Source organism: Lissotriton vulgaris, chromosome 3_1 (genome assembly GCF_964263255.1).
Source record: "Lissotriton vulgaris chromosome 3_1, aLisVul1.2, whole genome shotgun sequence".
NCBI classification, from domain to species: Eukaryota; Metazoa; Chordata; class Amphibia; order Caudata; family Salamandridae; genus Lissotriton; species Lissotriton vulgaris.
In genome coordinates, this window is record NC_141689.1 from 36,222,808 (window position 1) to 36,235,689 (window position 12,882).

Sequence of the window (12,882 nt, forward strand, 5' to 3'; positions counted from 1 at the left end):
GGGATGTTCCTGATACGCTTGAGCAAGGCTTTCGGGAGTGATTTTATGATAAGGTCTACAGGGGTGCCTAAGATGGTCCGAGTTTATGCAGGATGTTTTACTTCTGCCCTGAATTAGAAAACTGATCAAAGAGTGGTCAGACCAGAGAACAGGGATGGAACAGGGCGTGATAAGGGGAATGGTGGAAAACACTTCATCCAAAGTGTGACCCTTATCATGAGTCGCACTCAAGATGTAAGGAGTTAGACCTAGAGGGGCAGTGATGTCCTTGATTTTGATAGCTTCACTGTCCAACTCGACATCCATATGGATGTTAAAATCCCCTAACACTATGCAGTGTTCAACTTTCAGGCAGAGAGTAGTGACAGCTGATTGAAGCTCATCAAAGAAGGAACCCCGCAGACCAGGAGGTCTATAAATCAGGAGCCCAGAAAACGATTGGTGAGGGGACAGAGTGATGGAAAAGGCAAGGGATTCACAACCAGAGATAGGCAAGGATGGTATGATCGCACAGGCAAAAAATCTTTGAACTACAAGTGCGACTCCACCACCCTTACCCAGTGCCCTATCCTGTCTGTGAAGTATATGGTCTGAAGGAATGGCTGCCGCGATATCAGGGTTAGAAGACTCATTGAGCCAAGTTTCCGTGAGCATAAGACAAAGTGGTTTTTCTGATGTCAACAACTCAAAAATGTCCAAGGCGTGTCTATGCAAAGAGATGGTGTTTAGTAATAGGCACTTAAACTTGTTAATAGGGGGTGTATGGGGCCCCTCAGAAGCCCGATATATTTTAGGGTACCACCCACAGCCTGGACAGCAGCATTTACCGTTATATCGGCCAGGGAAGACATGCCGACAGGTAGTAGTATTAGTCTTAAATGATAATAAGTCCGCTGCGGTGTAAGTGAGCCTGTGGCCAGCGCCTTCTGCCGCACCGTCCGCTGCCGTGACGCGGACGGGCGCGGACGGGCGCAGACGGGCAGGACTCTGGCACGACTCCGGCGCAGATCCGGCGCGTCCGCTGTTCGCATCCGCTGCGCGGAGTCATCCCTGTCTGTTTTTATCGCGCTGCCAATCGCGTCACCAGCCCAACCTGACCCAAGATGGCCGCCAAAACCGGAGCCCTGCCCTCGGCGTCAACACTCAGCCGAGAGCAGGTCCGGAGCAAAAGGGAGGGGGTGAGAAGGGGTCTAAGGCGCTACTAAGAGCAGGGGGTCTCAGCACACCTATTAATCTCAGGTGTGCACGAAGTGCAAAATACAAGTTCCAATTTAAAAACTGTTTTAAAAACAAGAGGAAAGGAAGGAGACCTCCCGGCTTCCGCCTCAGGAGGGGGAAAGTGAGTGCTAAGTCAGAATTACCTGCACACTAACACACGTCCCTTTTATCACGCTGCCAATCGCGTCACCAGCCCAACCCGACCCAAGATGGCCGCCAAAACCGGAGCCCTGCCCTCGGCGTCAACACTCAGCCGAGAGCAGGTCCGTTATACTTGATGCAGGTATAATATACCGCAGGGCTTTGCAACGTAATGCATCTCCCTAGATGCGTCAAGTTGTAAATATGTTGCATCGTGGCGCATTGTTTACGGCACCGCAGCGTCACAGAAAACATCACAAGAAAAGCAGCAATGTATCAAACCCATTTCCCCTTCAAACCTTTTGTTTTATAAGTACGAAATAACATTTGAAATTATTAAAACATAGCTATTTTGTGAAAATAATGGTAAATAGCTTTCGTAAAATTTCAGGCCAGCTCACTTTTTCCGCTTAATGCATTACCTTTAACAAGGAAAAAAACTGTTTTGGGTTGAATGGAGCAGAAATAGAGCGGGAATAGCCTTGTCTGTCTCAACGAAAAGCGATTGATGTAAATAGGTTTATGTGTCAAAAATCCGCCTGAGACTCTAACTGGATTGAATGTTTCTCTTTTCATGCACATGAAGCCACCAGAAGCTGCTGTCCCTCCTCCCACCATCCTGCCCTCCAGACAGAGTAAGACGTGTTGTTTTTTGTGTCTTCGATTCCACTTTCTGTGTGAAATGACAGCTCCCCAGGCAAACCACCAACACTAACCATGTGGAGCAAGCCTATGTTACTGTATTGTGCTTCTCAATGTATCTTTTAAAATAAAATGGCAAATTTAATTTGGAACCTCATCTTCATATGCTACAGCTGAAAGCTTAGAATTCTCTGTGCCTTCATCTCAAACTTCCTGCCAGCACATTCTGTGCCATCCCACCACACTTCCTGACAGTACATTCTGTGCCTTCCTCCCACACTTCCTGACAGTACATTCTGTGACTTCCTCCCACACTTCCTGTCAGCGCATTCTGTGCCTTCCTCCCACACTTCCTGTCAGCGCATTCTGTGCCTTCCTCCCACACTTCCTGCCAGCACATTCTTTGCCATCCCCCCACACTTCCTGACAGTACATTTTGTGCCTTCCCCCACACTTCCTGACAGTACATTCTGTGCCTTCCTCCCACACTTCCTGCCAGCACATTCTATGCCATCCTCCCACACTTCCTGACAGTACATTCTGTGCCTTCCCCCCACACTTCCTGCCAGCACATTCTGTGCCTTCCTCCCACACTTCTGCCAGCACATTCTGTGCCATCCCCCCACACTTCCTGACAGTACATTCTGTGCCTTTCCCCCACACTTCCTGACAGTACATTCTGTGCCTTCCCCCCACACTTCCTGCCAGCACATTCTGTGCCTTCCTCCCACACTTCCTGCCAGCACATTCTGTGCCATCCCCCCACACTTCCTGACAGTACATTCTGTGCCTTCCCCCCACACTTCCTGACAGTACATTATGTGCCTTCCCCCCACACTTCCTGCCAGCACATTCTGTGCCATCCCCCCACACTTCCTGACAGAACATTCTGTGCCTTCCTCCCACACTTCCTGCCAGCACATTCCGTGCCATCCCCCCACACTTCCTGACAGTACATTCTGTGCCTTCCCCCCACACTTCCTGACAGTACATTCTGTGCCTTTCCCCCACACTTCCTGACAGTACATTCTGTGCCTTCCCCCCACACTTCCTGCCAGCACATTCTGTGCCTTCCCCCCACACTTCCTGCCAGCACATTCTGTGCCATCCCCCCACACTTCCTGACAGTACATTCTGTGCCTTCCCCCAACACATTCTGTGCCATCCCCCCACACTTCCTGACAGTACATTCTGTGCCTTCCCCCCACACTTCCTGACAGTACATTCTGTGCCTTTCCCCCACACTTCCTGACAGTACATTCTGTGCCTTTTCCCCCCACACTTCCTGACAGTACATTCTGTGCCTTTCCCCCACACTTCCTGACAGTACATTCTGTGCCTTCCCCCCACACTTCCTGCCAGCACATTCTGTGCCATCCCCCCACACTTCCTGACAGTACATTCTGTGACTTCCTCCCACACTTTGTCAGTACATTCTCTGTCATTCTCCCACACTTCCTGCCAGCGCATTCTGTGCCATCCCACCACACTTCCTGCCAGCACATTCTGTGACTTCCTCCAACACTTCCTGCCAGCGCATTCTGTGCCATCCCCCCACACTTCCTGACAGTACATTCTGTGAATTCCTCCCACACTTCCGGCAGCACATTCTGTGAATTCCTCCCACACTTCCTGCCAGCGCATTCTGTGAATTCCTCCCACACTTCCTGCCAGCGCATTCTGTCTTCTTCCCAAACTTCCTACCAGTGTATTGTGTGACTTTCTCTAAGACTTTGTCAGCACATTCTCTGTGTCTTTCCATAGTAGCTGTTAGTTAATTGTGTGTCTCTCCCCCAATCACATTTCCTGTTATTACATTCTCTATGCATTCCTGTCACTTATAAGTACATTATCCATTGCTTGATGTTGCATGTTGCTGCCCGTGCATTGATCAGCCATTTCTTACACATTTCAGTGCATTCTCTGTGGCTTTTTCTCAACCTACCTTCTTATTCTGCATTGTTAATTCCTCCCATTCACTATACGTGTTATAATTATCTTCTTTCGGTAGCTTCCACTTAAACTGTACCTCTGTACACTCTTTCTTCCCTCCTCTCCCACTTTTGGCAGTAGATCCTGTGTTGCCTTCTCTCATTTTTAGGTCCTGCCTAGGCAGTGCGCATGCGCTGTCTGCAAAACTCGGTGTAGTGGGTATACAGAGTATAATCCTGCCTGATGCTTCCTGCTGCTTGCCATTGGGTCACTCAGGTGTTGCTTTGCTTTCCTGGCTTGCTATTTGCTGGTGCTTCTGAGACGTCACTTCCGTTTCATGGCAGGCAGCACCAGCCAACTACAGTTTACCTACGCTGCAGGGCTGCATCTGTTTTGTTTCGGAACTACTTAATTTATTGTCATGACGCCTGGTTCACATGCCACCATACTTATAAATTTTGAAAACAGCCATGTCTTTAATAATTTTCTGAAACCGAACAGTGTTCATGAGAGAAGCCTTATTCCGGTGCTCACTCGCCTAGCCGCTGCTTCCGCGTGTAGCGCTCTCTTGCCCCTGGGCTTCATTACCATAGACCACTCCATCTGGGTAATAGAATGTAAATATTATGGCTTAAGGGAAGGGTGCAGTACCACAGGCTGTTGCTAGGTGTCCTCAGTAACGTAAAAGCCTGTGGTACTGCACTCTTTCCTTAAAGCATAACATAAGAGCTCCATTACTATTGGCACATGGAACGAGAGCAGGCATTTTTTCCTTCATTAGTAGAATGTATTATTTTATCGCAAAGTATACAAAAGCTTGAAATGCTTGTGCTCGTTTCCTAAGCCTCGTGGTAATGGAATATTATGTCTTAAGGAAAGGGTGCAGTACCAACATCTGCTCCTAGGTGTCCCTAATAACAGCCTGTGGTACTGCACCCTTTCCTTTAAACCTAATATAGGAATTTGATTACCACGTAGCTTAAGGAACAAGCGCAAGCATTTTAAGGCTTTTTTTAGCATTTGCGATAAGAACAAAAATTCCACTTATTAAGGAAAAAATGCTTGTGCTAGTTCCTTTAGGCTCATGGTAATAGAATTCCTATATTAGGTCATCAGGAAAGGGTGCAGCACCACAGGCTGTTACTAGGTGTCTGTGGTGCTGCCCTCTTTCCATCAAGTGGGATTTCTTTCTTATTATGTATGCTCCTGCTGGCATAATTTAAAACATGAACATTTGCAACATCAATAGCTCACAGTTTCACTAATGCGAGACCTATTGCATTGCAGGTGCTTTTACTTTTACTACGCTGTCTGTGCTTTCCTTTCACATCACATTTTTTCTGCATCTTCCACTCTTTTCCTGGTAGCACATTCACTGTTTCTTCCTCCCAGTACAAGCCCTACGTCCTCCTTCCATAGGTTCCGTTAGTACCTTCCCTGCCTCCTTTATCTACACTTCATTTTACAATACATTCTGATATTCCGTCTCTTTTATACACTCTTCCTGGTAGTAATTCACCTGTCTCTTCCTATTGTGTGATAATGTGAGGCCATCATGGTTGAGGGAGCCAGAGCAGAGAACATCCTCCCTGCAGATGTTCTCCGCAAGTCTGCCCTTGGTCCACCTCCTTACGTACAACGTGCACACTGTAGAGCGTGCACCTCAGACGTTACCGTCAGACTGATGCTCAGCTGGTGTGTGAGTCTGCGGGACTGGACATCCATCCCATGTCTAGATGATAGCTCACTGCCTTCAGTCCATTACTTTGATAAGTCTCTCATTGAGTCGAATGAGACGCTTGGGACGAGTTGTTTCTAGTGCAGGCATGTGACCCCTTGTCGGATTGTGTTGTGTACGAGACATTGAAGCATGCTCGGGAGAGAGAGGAGCGGGCATAGAAGGGTCTGATTTAGATATCGGCACTCATGTTCCTCTGTCACAACGTTGACTGATATCCCGTTAACCGAAATATAATCCCGTAGGATATAATGAATGTGGTTTATATTTAGGCAGACGAGATATCCGTCACATTTGTGACTGAGTAACCCGTCCACCGAGATCTAAATTAGGCGGATATTTACGTGGGAGGGAGAGATGTATAGTTTAGTGGAAACGGTTCTCCGGCAGTTCTTCCTCCGCCAGGTTTTCCTGATCAATGTTCCCCTCTTCCTCCTGTAAAGAGACAAAACTGGTTCACTATAGAAACCCCAGAAGGGTGAGCAGGTCAGTGTCAGGGCTTAACCACCTCTTCCCATCTCACTCACTTCATTCATGAGGAAGCAGCTCCTTCTGGCACAGCCGTCTTTTTATGGCGCCAGCTCCCGGATGTCCTTCACGCACCTGTTCAGTGACGCTATTGCTGAGCGCCTTGGAGAAGATCAAGTGTTACCTCTTAGTATTAGACCTTTCAATGGCATCTCAGGCAACATGCAATCTGAGAAGTAACTCGAGTTCCTTTTGTACCAATAGTTCACCTTCTTGATAAAAATCAAGATCTCTCCCTCATTGGCGGTCGACTAGATCAGGTGCCACTACGGCTCACAGCGTCGGATCAGGCTTCTTCTAAGAGGTATCACAGATACTCCTCTGCAGTGAATGGCTTTGGAAGTTCTGTTTCTAGTGTAAAATGCGAGACAAGATCAGCCAGATGTTTCCCTTCCCAGACTAATGAAGTCTTAAAAAATGATTGTTCTGCAGGTGTAAAACTCAGATTTATGACTTGTGGCTGCTTCTTAGCCTTGTGCTCCCTAAAAACAGTGGTGAGAGGTTGATGATCTGTCGGGTCGGAATTTGCTGCGATATAGAAATATATTAAAAGTAAGGAGAGGAGTCGAGAGGACCTCCTCCGAAAGCATCCTGTCTGAGGTCTAGTAGGGCCCAACATGGCCCTTCCACTAGGATAATGTGGGACACTTGCTTTCTCCATGTCACATGACTGGTTAGTATACCTTCATGGGATGGGAGCCAAGATAAATCTATCAGGTGTGCCCAGAAAATCTCTTGGCAGACATCAGATGAATGACCTGATGATCTTCTTGAGACCTTCCTATGAATCATTGTGTGAAGCAGGGAGTTTGAACACAGCTTGAGTGGGAAGGCCAGCGCAGGCCAGCAGGGCTCATTCTTGGGTTCATCTTCCTGCCTCATCTGTCTACTCCACCAAGAGCCTAACTTCTCAGATTCATGAACATTAGTTTAGTTTGCATATTCAGTACAGGTGGCACAAATCTCTGGGAGAAGCAGCTAACTGCAGAACGGCAGACCAGTGTAAACAGGGGGAACAGCCTTGCACCAGTGTAATCTCTGCTAAATAAGACAAGCCCACCACAGGGTCCGCTGCAGCAACCATTACATTTATATAAGCTAGTTGCATGACAGCTCAGACCTGAAATAATGCATGACCATGGTGGTTGCAGGAGCCACATTGCAAAGCACTTACTCTTCCAGTCACCCTCCACAAGTCCTTCCTTGCCCGCATCACAGGCTGTGTTATCACCTAGCGTGATGCGACAACACATGTTCTCCTTCTCCCCCCTACACCTTTTGCCACACGCCGTGCCTCTTCCACACCCTTTTACTATTAGCACCCACACTTCCTGCTGCTACATGTTCTGCTGCTCACATTCACATTTCCTGTTAGTTCCTTTTCTGAGGCTTCCTCTCAAACTTCCAGACATTTCATCCTCTGCCTCTTCCTCCCACACTCCCTGACAGCACAGGAGTTCCATTTCCACCTCTATGCCCTTTGAGTGCAGGGTATGCCTTTCCATCCTCCATTCCTGGCTGTATATCTTTGTCATTGTATGTTATGTCCGGTCTTTCCACAGTCTCTATTAGTACATGTTCTGCAGTCTCATCCCGCATTTCTCATTAGTACAGTCAGTTTCATTATTATCTTTGCTCTCTCTGCTCATTCCTTTTCACTCTTCAGATGTTTCCTCACAGAAGCCTGTTGATTCTTGGGATAATGCTTCCAAGGAGTTATCTCAAGCAGGCGGTAGCGGTACCCCCTCACATGTTCAGATTCTAGCCACCATACGCGAGTTCATCAGCGGAAGCCTTCCTCCCCCATCAGGCCAAGTTGGGAAGCAGCCAGTCCCAGAGGAACTCTCCATCGCCATTGCAGCCGCAATGAACCAGCAGCAGAAAAGGGCAGAGGTAAGGAGCATTTTATGGTTTTGTGGCATTTTCATAGCGCTTCTTGACCTCATGTTGAATCCCCAAAGAGCTTATAGTGGGTTGGTGAGTAATTATTGCATAGATGGGAGAAGGGTGCTGGTAGAATTCACGTTCGTTAGTGTTTGTTGTTTTCTGGAGGGGACAGAGAGTGTGCCTCAGACTTGGGGCAGCAGCATCTATGTGCATCTTACGCTTGTGGGTGTAAGTAATGGAGAACGCCAAAAGGATCACCAAGTGGTACATGCAAAGCACTCAACAGTTGCAGCATGAGGTCTTTTGGGTCCAGCATGTGGTAGTAGCCGGGTCTTGGTTTCTCTTCTGGATGCCCGTTGGTTGTGGGCGGTCTTGTCCTCTGTGGGAGGATATTCCAAAGCTTGCAAGTCTGTGCTGAGAAGGAGCTCCCACCCAGGTGAGTCTTTAATCGGGGTTTTATCCAGCGTGGAGCTTGTGCGATGTAAGGTTCCACTAGTGGATGTATCACCTCAGTTTGGGTTGTAATAAGGTTGGCCTCATCTCGTGAATCACCGGGTGTGCAATGCAGAAGGCTTTGAAGGATGGTCTTCTTGCAACTGGCAACCAGTGAAGAGCGTTCAGAGCGGGGATAATGTGGTACTGTCTGTTTAAGAACTTGTCTCACTGCTAAAGTGTAGGCTTAGTTATTTTATGAAAGTCCAATATAAAATTCAGTCAGGATATCAATAGAGGCAGAGATGCCTGAATCCTGTGTGAAAGACCTATGGGCCATATTATCAAGAAAGGGCGATACATTATCGCCGCTTTTATCGGCAGGAAACTGCCGATAAAAGCGGTGATTATGTATCGGCCTTTCTTGATAATATGGCCCTATGTACGGTGAGATATATCGAAGCGTTCCCAGTGCATTGAAGGCGTCTCTTGTCACTGCATGTACTTGGTTTTCAAGTGAGAGCTTCCAGTCCTTATTCACACCAGGATGTTTGACCTCATTTGATAATGTCTGGGGCCATCACATTTTCGGAGGACAGGAGGACTTAGACTTAGGTTTCTAATAGGGCCCACAGGTGGGTATTTCCTTTTCATAGGGTGATTTTCTAGCATCTGTAGTTCAACAGAAATTAGACATTTGCCTAATCCAGACAGCTTGGCTTGAGTAGGTTTTTCCCGCCTTCAAACAATGTGAGTATCATCACGATAAGAGGAGCTCGTGAGGCGGGATCATTTCACAGCATCGTGTTGTGGGCGCACTTCTCAAAATGGGTCATTGATGTATGAAAAACCGAGTGGTCTCTGTGAATGTCGATCAAGTCTTTCAATTGGAGTCTTGAGTGTCAACAGCTGCCACGCCTCTCACTAAACTGCATGTGTATAAGTACTTATCCTACCTGTATCAATAGCTCCTTGTCCTTCTTCAAAGGTGATGTGTTCATATCACATGTCCTGTATATGCAAGCATAGGCCCTGCCTGTATTGATCGGCGCCTTCTCTTTATCAGTGTAGCCAACCCCTTCATTGATAGCTCTGCCGGTATCCGTAAAGTGTGGGCCAGCAACCTACTCCCCTGCATCTTTCCGCAGGGCGTACCGATGCATATTGTGCAAACATCAATGAGATTCAGAGCTGCATCCAGTGCCTCCTCTGTCTGTATTGATTGGTGCCTTACCCTTTTCAGTGTCGCCATTGCCTTTGTCAATAGCTCTTCTGCCTGTAAAAGTAGAGTGTAGGTTAGCATCACACCTCGTCTACATCTCTCAGCAGGGCCTACCTCTGCATTGATGGTGTGCAGAGCTGCATCCAATGCCTGTCCTGTCTGTATTTAGAGGATGAAAGCTTGCCTTGTCAATAACGTGTATTGCGATGGCAATCTCTGCCCTCAATGTGACAATAACGTGTATGCTCTCTTTACCCCAACCCTGCCTCTATCTAAAGGATATATGGTCCTTTAATAACTGCCTCGCCTAAATCAGTTTCGAATCAATAGGATGCTGGCCGCCATCAATACTACCCTGCATGTACCATTAGGTTACTTGCCTGAATGAATACTTGGCCTGCCTCTATCAACATAGCCCCATGTCTGCTGCCAAGGGCTATATCGGTTGTTAAAGATCTTGAACCACGATTAGGGCCTATGAGGAGAGGGCCTTAAACAACAGTTATTGCCTGAGGCATAAGTGCTAGAAGGCTATTAGAACATTCCATAAACTAAAGGTAAAATGTTCTAAATTAAAAAGGGAGAAATATGAAGACAAAAATTAGAATGTTGGGACTCTGGGCTTATACCACCCTTTAAAAGCAGAGCTGGTGGTGAAGTGGACTAATGCACCCACTGCAGAGGCCTTCGTTCAACCTCATGGTCATGTCTTCAAACCCCGACAGGTCCACTGAGCCGTTCATCCTTTTGAGGTTGATAAAATAAATACCATTGAGTTGAATAGCAATAAACATCAGTTATTCATTTCCAAAATACCCTCGGGTGAACGTGCGCTTTACAAATACGCATGTTAGGTTATGTTATAAGCCTGGAGTTCTCAAAATTACAATGCCCTAATAGGGAACATACCTTTATTAATATTCTCCTGTCAGTATCACTAATGGGTGATGACTGTTATCAGTAGATAACATTCATTTGTCAACTGACTGTGCGGTTATGTATATAAGTGAATATTGCTTTAGCAGGGTGTGTACAGTTATTAATTGGAAATTATGCCTGAATTATTGACCATGATTGATGTATTGGTAAATGTATACCTAAGTTCATAGAGCCACCTACAGGGTCATTGATGCATTAAATAGTGGTTTACCTTAAGCATGGGCGAATTTTGCGAATCTCGCGTTCGCGAATTTCGCGGATTTGCGAACTCGCAATCCGCAAAATCCGCGAATTCTCGCGAATTTGCGGATTTTTTTTTTGTGTGTTTGCGCGGGTTTCTGCCAGTTCGCGAGGGTTTTGTACACTTTCGCAAATTGCGAACTTACCTGTCGGGTCGCAAGTTTGGCGAACTTGTTGTTTCTACGTGTCCAGCCTGTTTGGGACACTCTTCTTCATCACTGCCACTCTCTGTCACCACTGCCACTCTCTGACTACTCATGCCACCCTCTGGCCCACCCATGCCACCCTCTGGTTCATCACAGCACCCTCTGGTTGTCCAGTCAGTGTACATTATTGTGGCAACACAAGCACGCCTTCCCTGCCTCAAGTGACCTGAATTAATTTGGGGCTGATTAATGTGTCACAGAATATTTTTTTATCTGGCACCTGCTTCATGAGTGCTTCCTGATTAGTGATCTTTCGCACTTGCTAAGTGCTTTCATTGTTGCAAAATTAGTTACAACACCTGCCCTGCCCCAACTGACAATAATGAATTAGGGGCAGATTAATGGATTTGAACTTCCAGCCTGGCTCCTGCTTGTCTCCCTTAGCTGTAATTCAGGACCTTTGTGGCATATGTGTAACTATTCTGAGGCTCAGAGCAGGGTCACATAATAGTTGCAACTGCCAACTGAACTCTGGAGGGGCCCCTCAGGAAGCACTACAGGAAATGGCTACTAATGATGAGCCTGAACTTTTGAACCTGGTAAGTAGTTTCAGTTTTGCTAAGATCGTATTTCTGCAATTTTGCACTTATTCGCGGGGCGCGAAGTTGTACTGGGAAGCCGCGAACTCACGCGAACAGTGCGAGCAGTGCAAGCAAAATCCGCTGCTCGCGGATTTTGCGGGAGATTCGCGAATCTCGCTGATTGCGAATTTACCAAAAATCCGCAAAATCCGCGAGCGAAACGGATTTTCCGCCCATGCTTAGTTTACCTATACCGGTTGGGTTATGTCTGTTTCAATACAGCAATTGTTGTAAGAAGAGGCCATATTTCTATCTATTACATCACATATGTATCAATAATGTAAATATTAAATGCCATGTGGTGGCATCCTTTGCGAAGAGTCCTATGGTTGGCGGCCATTTGTAAATGTCCTTATCAGTCGAAGCCATTGCAGGATATCGTAGAGTGGGCAGCCGCTGTGCAACAAACAGTATACCCAGATCCCTAGTTGTTCTTAGAGACTTTTGGGGGGATATAGGATACTTCCTGCTGCTCTATAGTTATCAGCACAAAGGTGTCCTATCACCAGATCGTTAAATCACCCACCAAGTTACATTCCTGTTGTAGACGACCCTGTGTTGTTTTTTGTTGACCCTTGCGCACCCTGTTGGTTTTGTGCTTCATCATTGGTTCTCATCCTGGTCCTTATATATCAGAATGGGTTGGACCATACTTCAGGGACCACTTTGATATGTAACTGTAGACGGGATCTACTGTAATCAAGATAAAAGCACCTAGAGGTCAGCAAGGTATCCCTTCCTTTCATTGCCTAAAGGTCAGCAGTCAGTCAGGTCAAAATACTTTATTTCCAAGAAATACAATTCTTATAGAAATATACACACAATTAAAAAAAAAAAGATATATGTATGTATATTGTTAAATGACCTAAAACAACAGTTCATGATAATATCCTTCATTCCCATATAATTACAACTTATACAATTACAAAGATATAAACATTAACATTTCTCCAGACTATCACACAATATAACTCACAGCCCAAGATCTCATATATATTTACAGCTCTTTTAAAACAACATAATAAGATTTTAGCCAATGACAAACAATTCATATTAAACCTTTTGGCACTGATACAGTGCAATGTAAATAGCAGCTTATTGCAACGTCAATGATCTCTCCTAATCTTGCTTCAGTTTGAGACATACGTCCCATCTTCTAACACATTCCTATTTGAA

General features: G+C 46.3%; 1 protein-coding gene across 1 annotated transcript in view; it reads left to right on the forward strand.

Moving 5' to 3' along the window:
- Positions 1 to 12,882, forward strand: part of LOC147725878 (putative E3 ubiquitin-protein ligase HERC1) — a 1,064,842-nt gene that overhangs the window by 334,207 nt on the left and 717,753 nt on the right. The window contains exon 21 of the mRNA XM_086963380.1: positions 7,866 to 8,092. Coding sequence (XP_086819506.1) covers positions 7,866 to 8,092 — 227 coding nt within the window. The remainder of the gene's footprint in view (positions 1 to 7,865; positions 8,093 to 12,882) is intronic.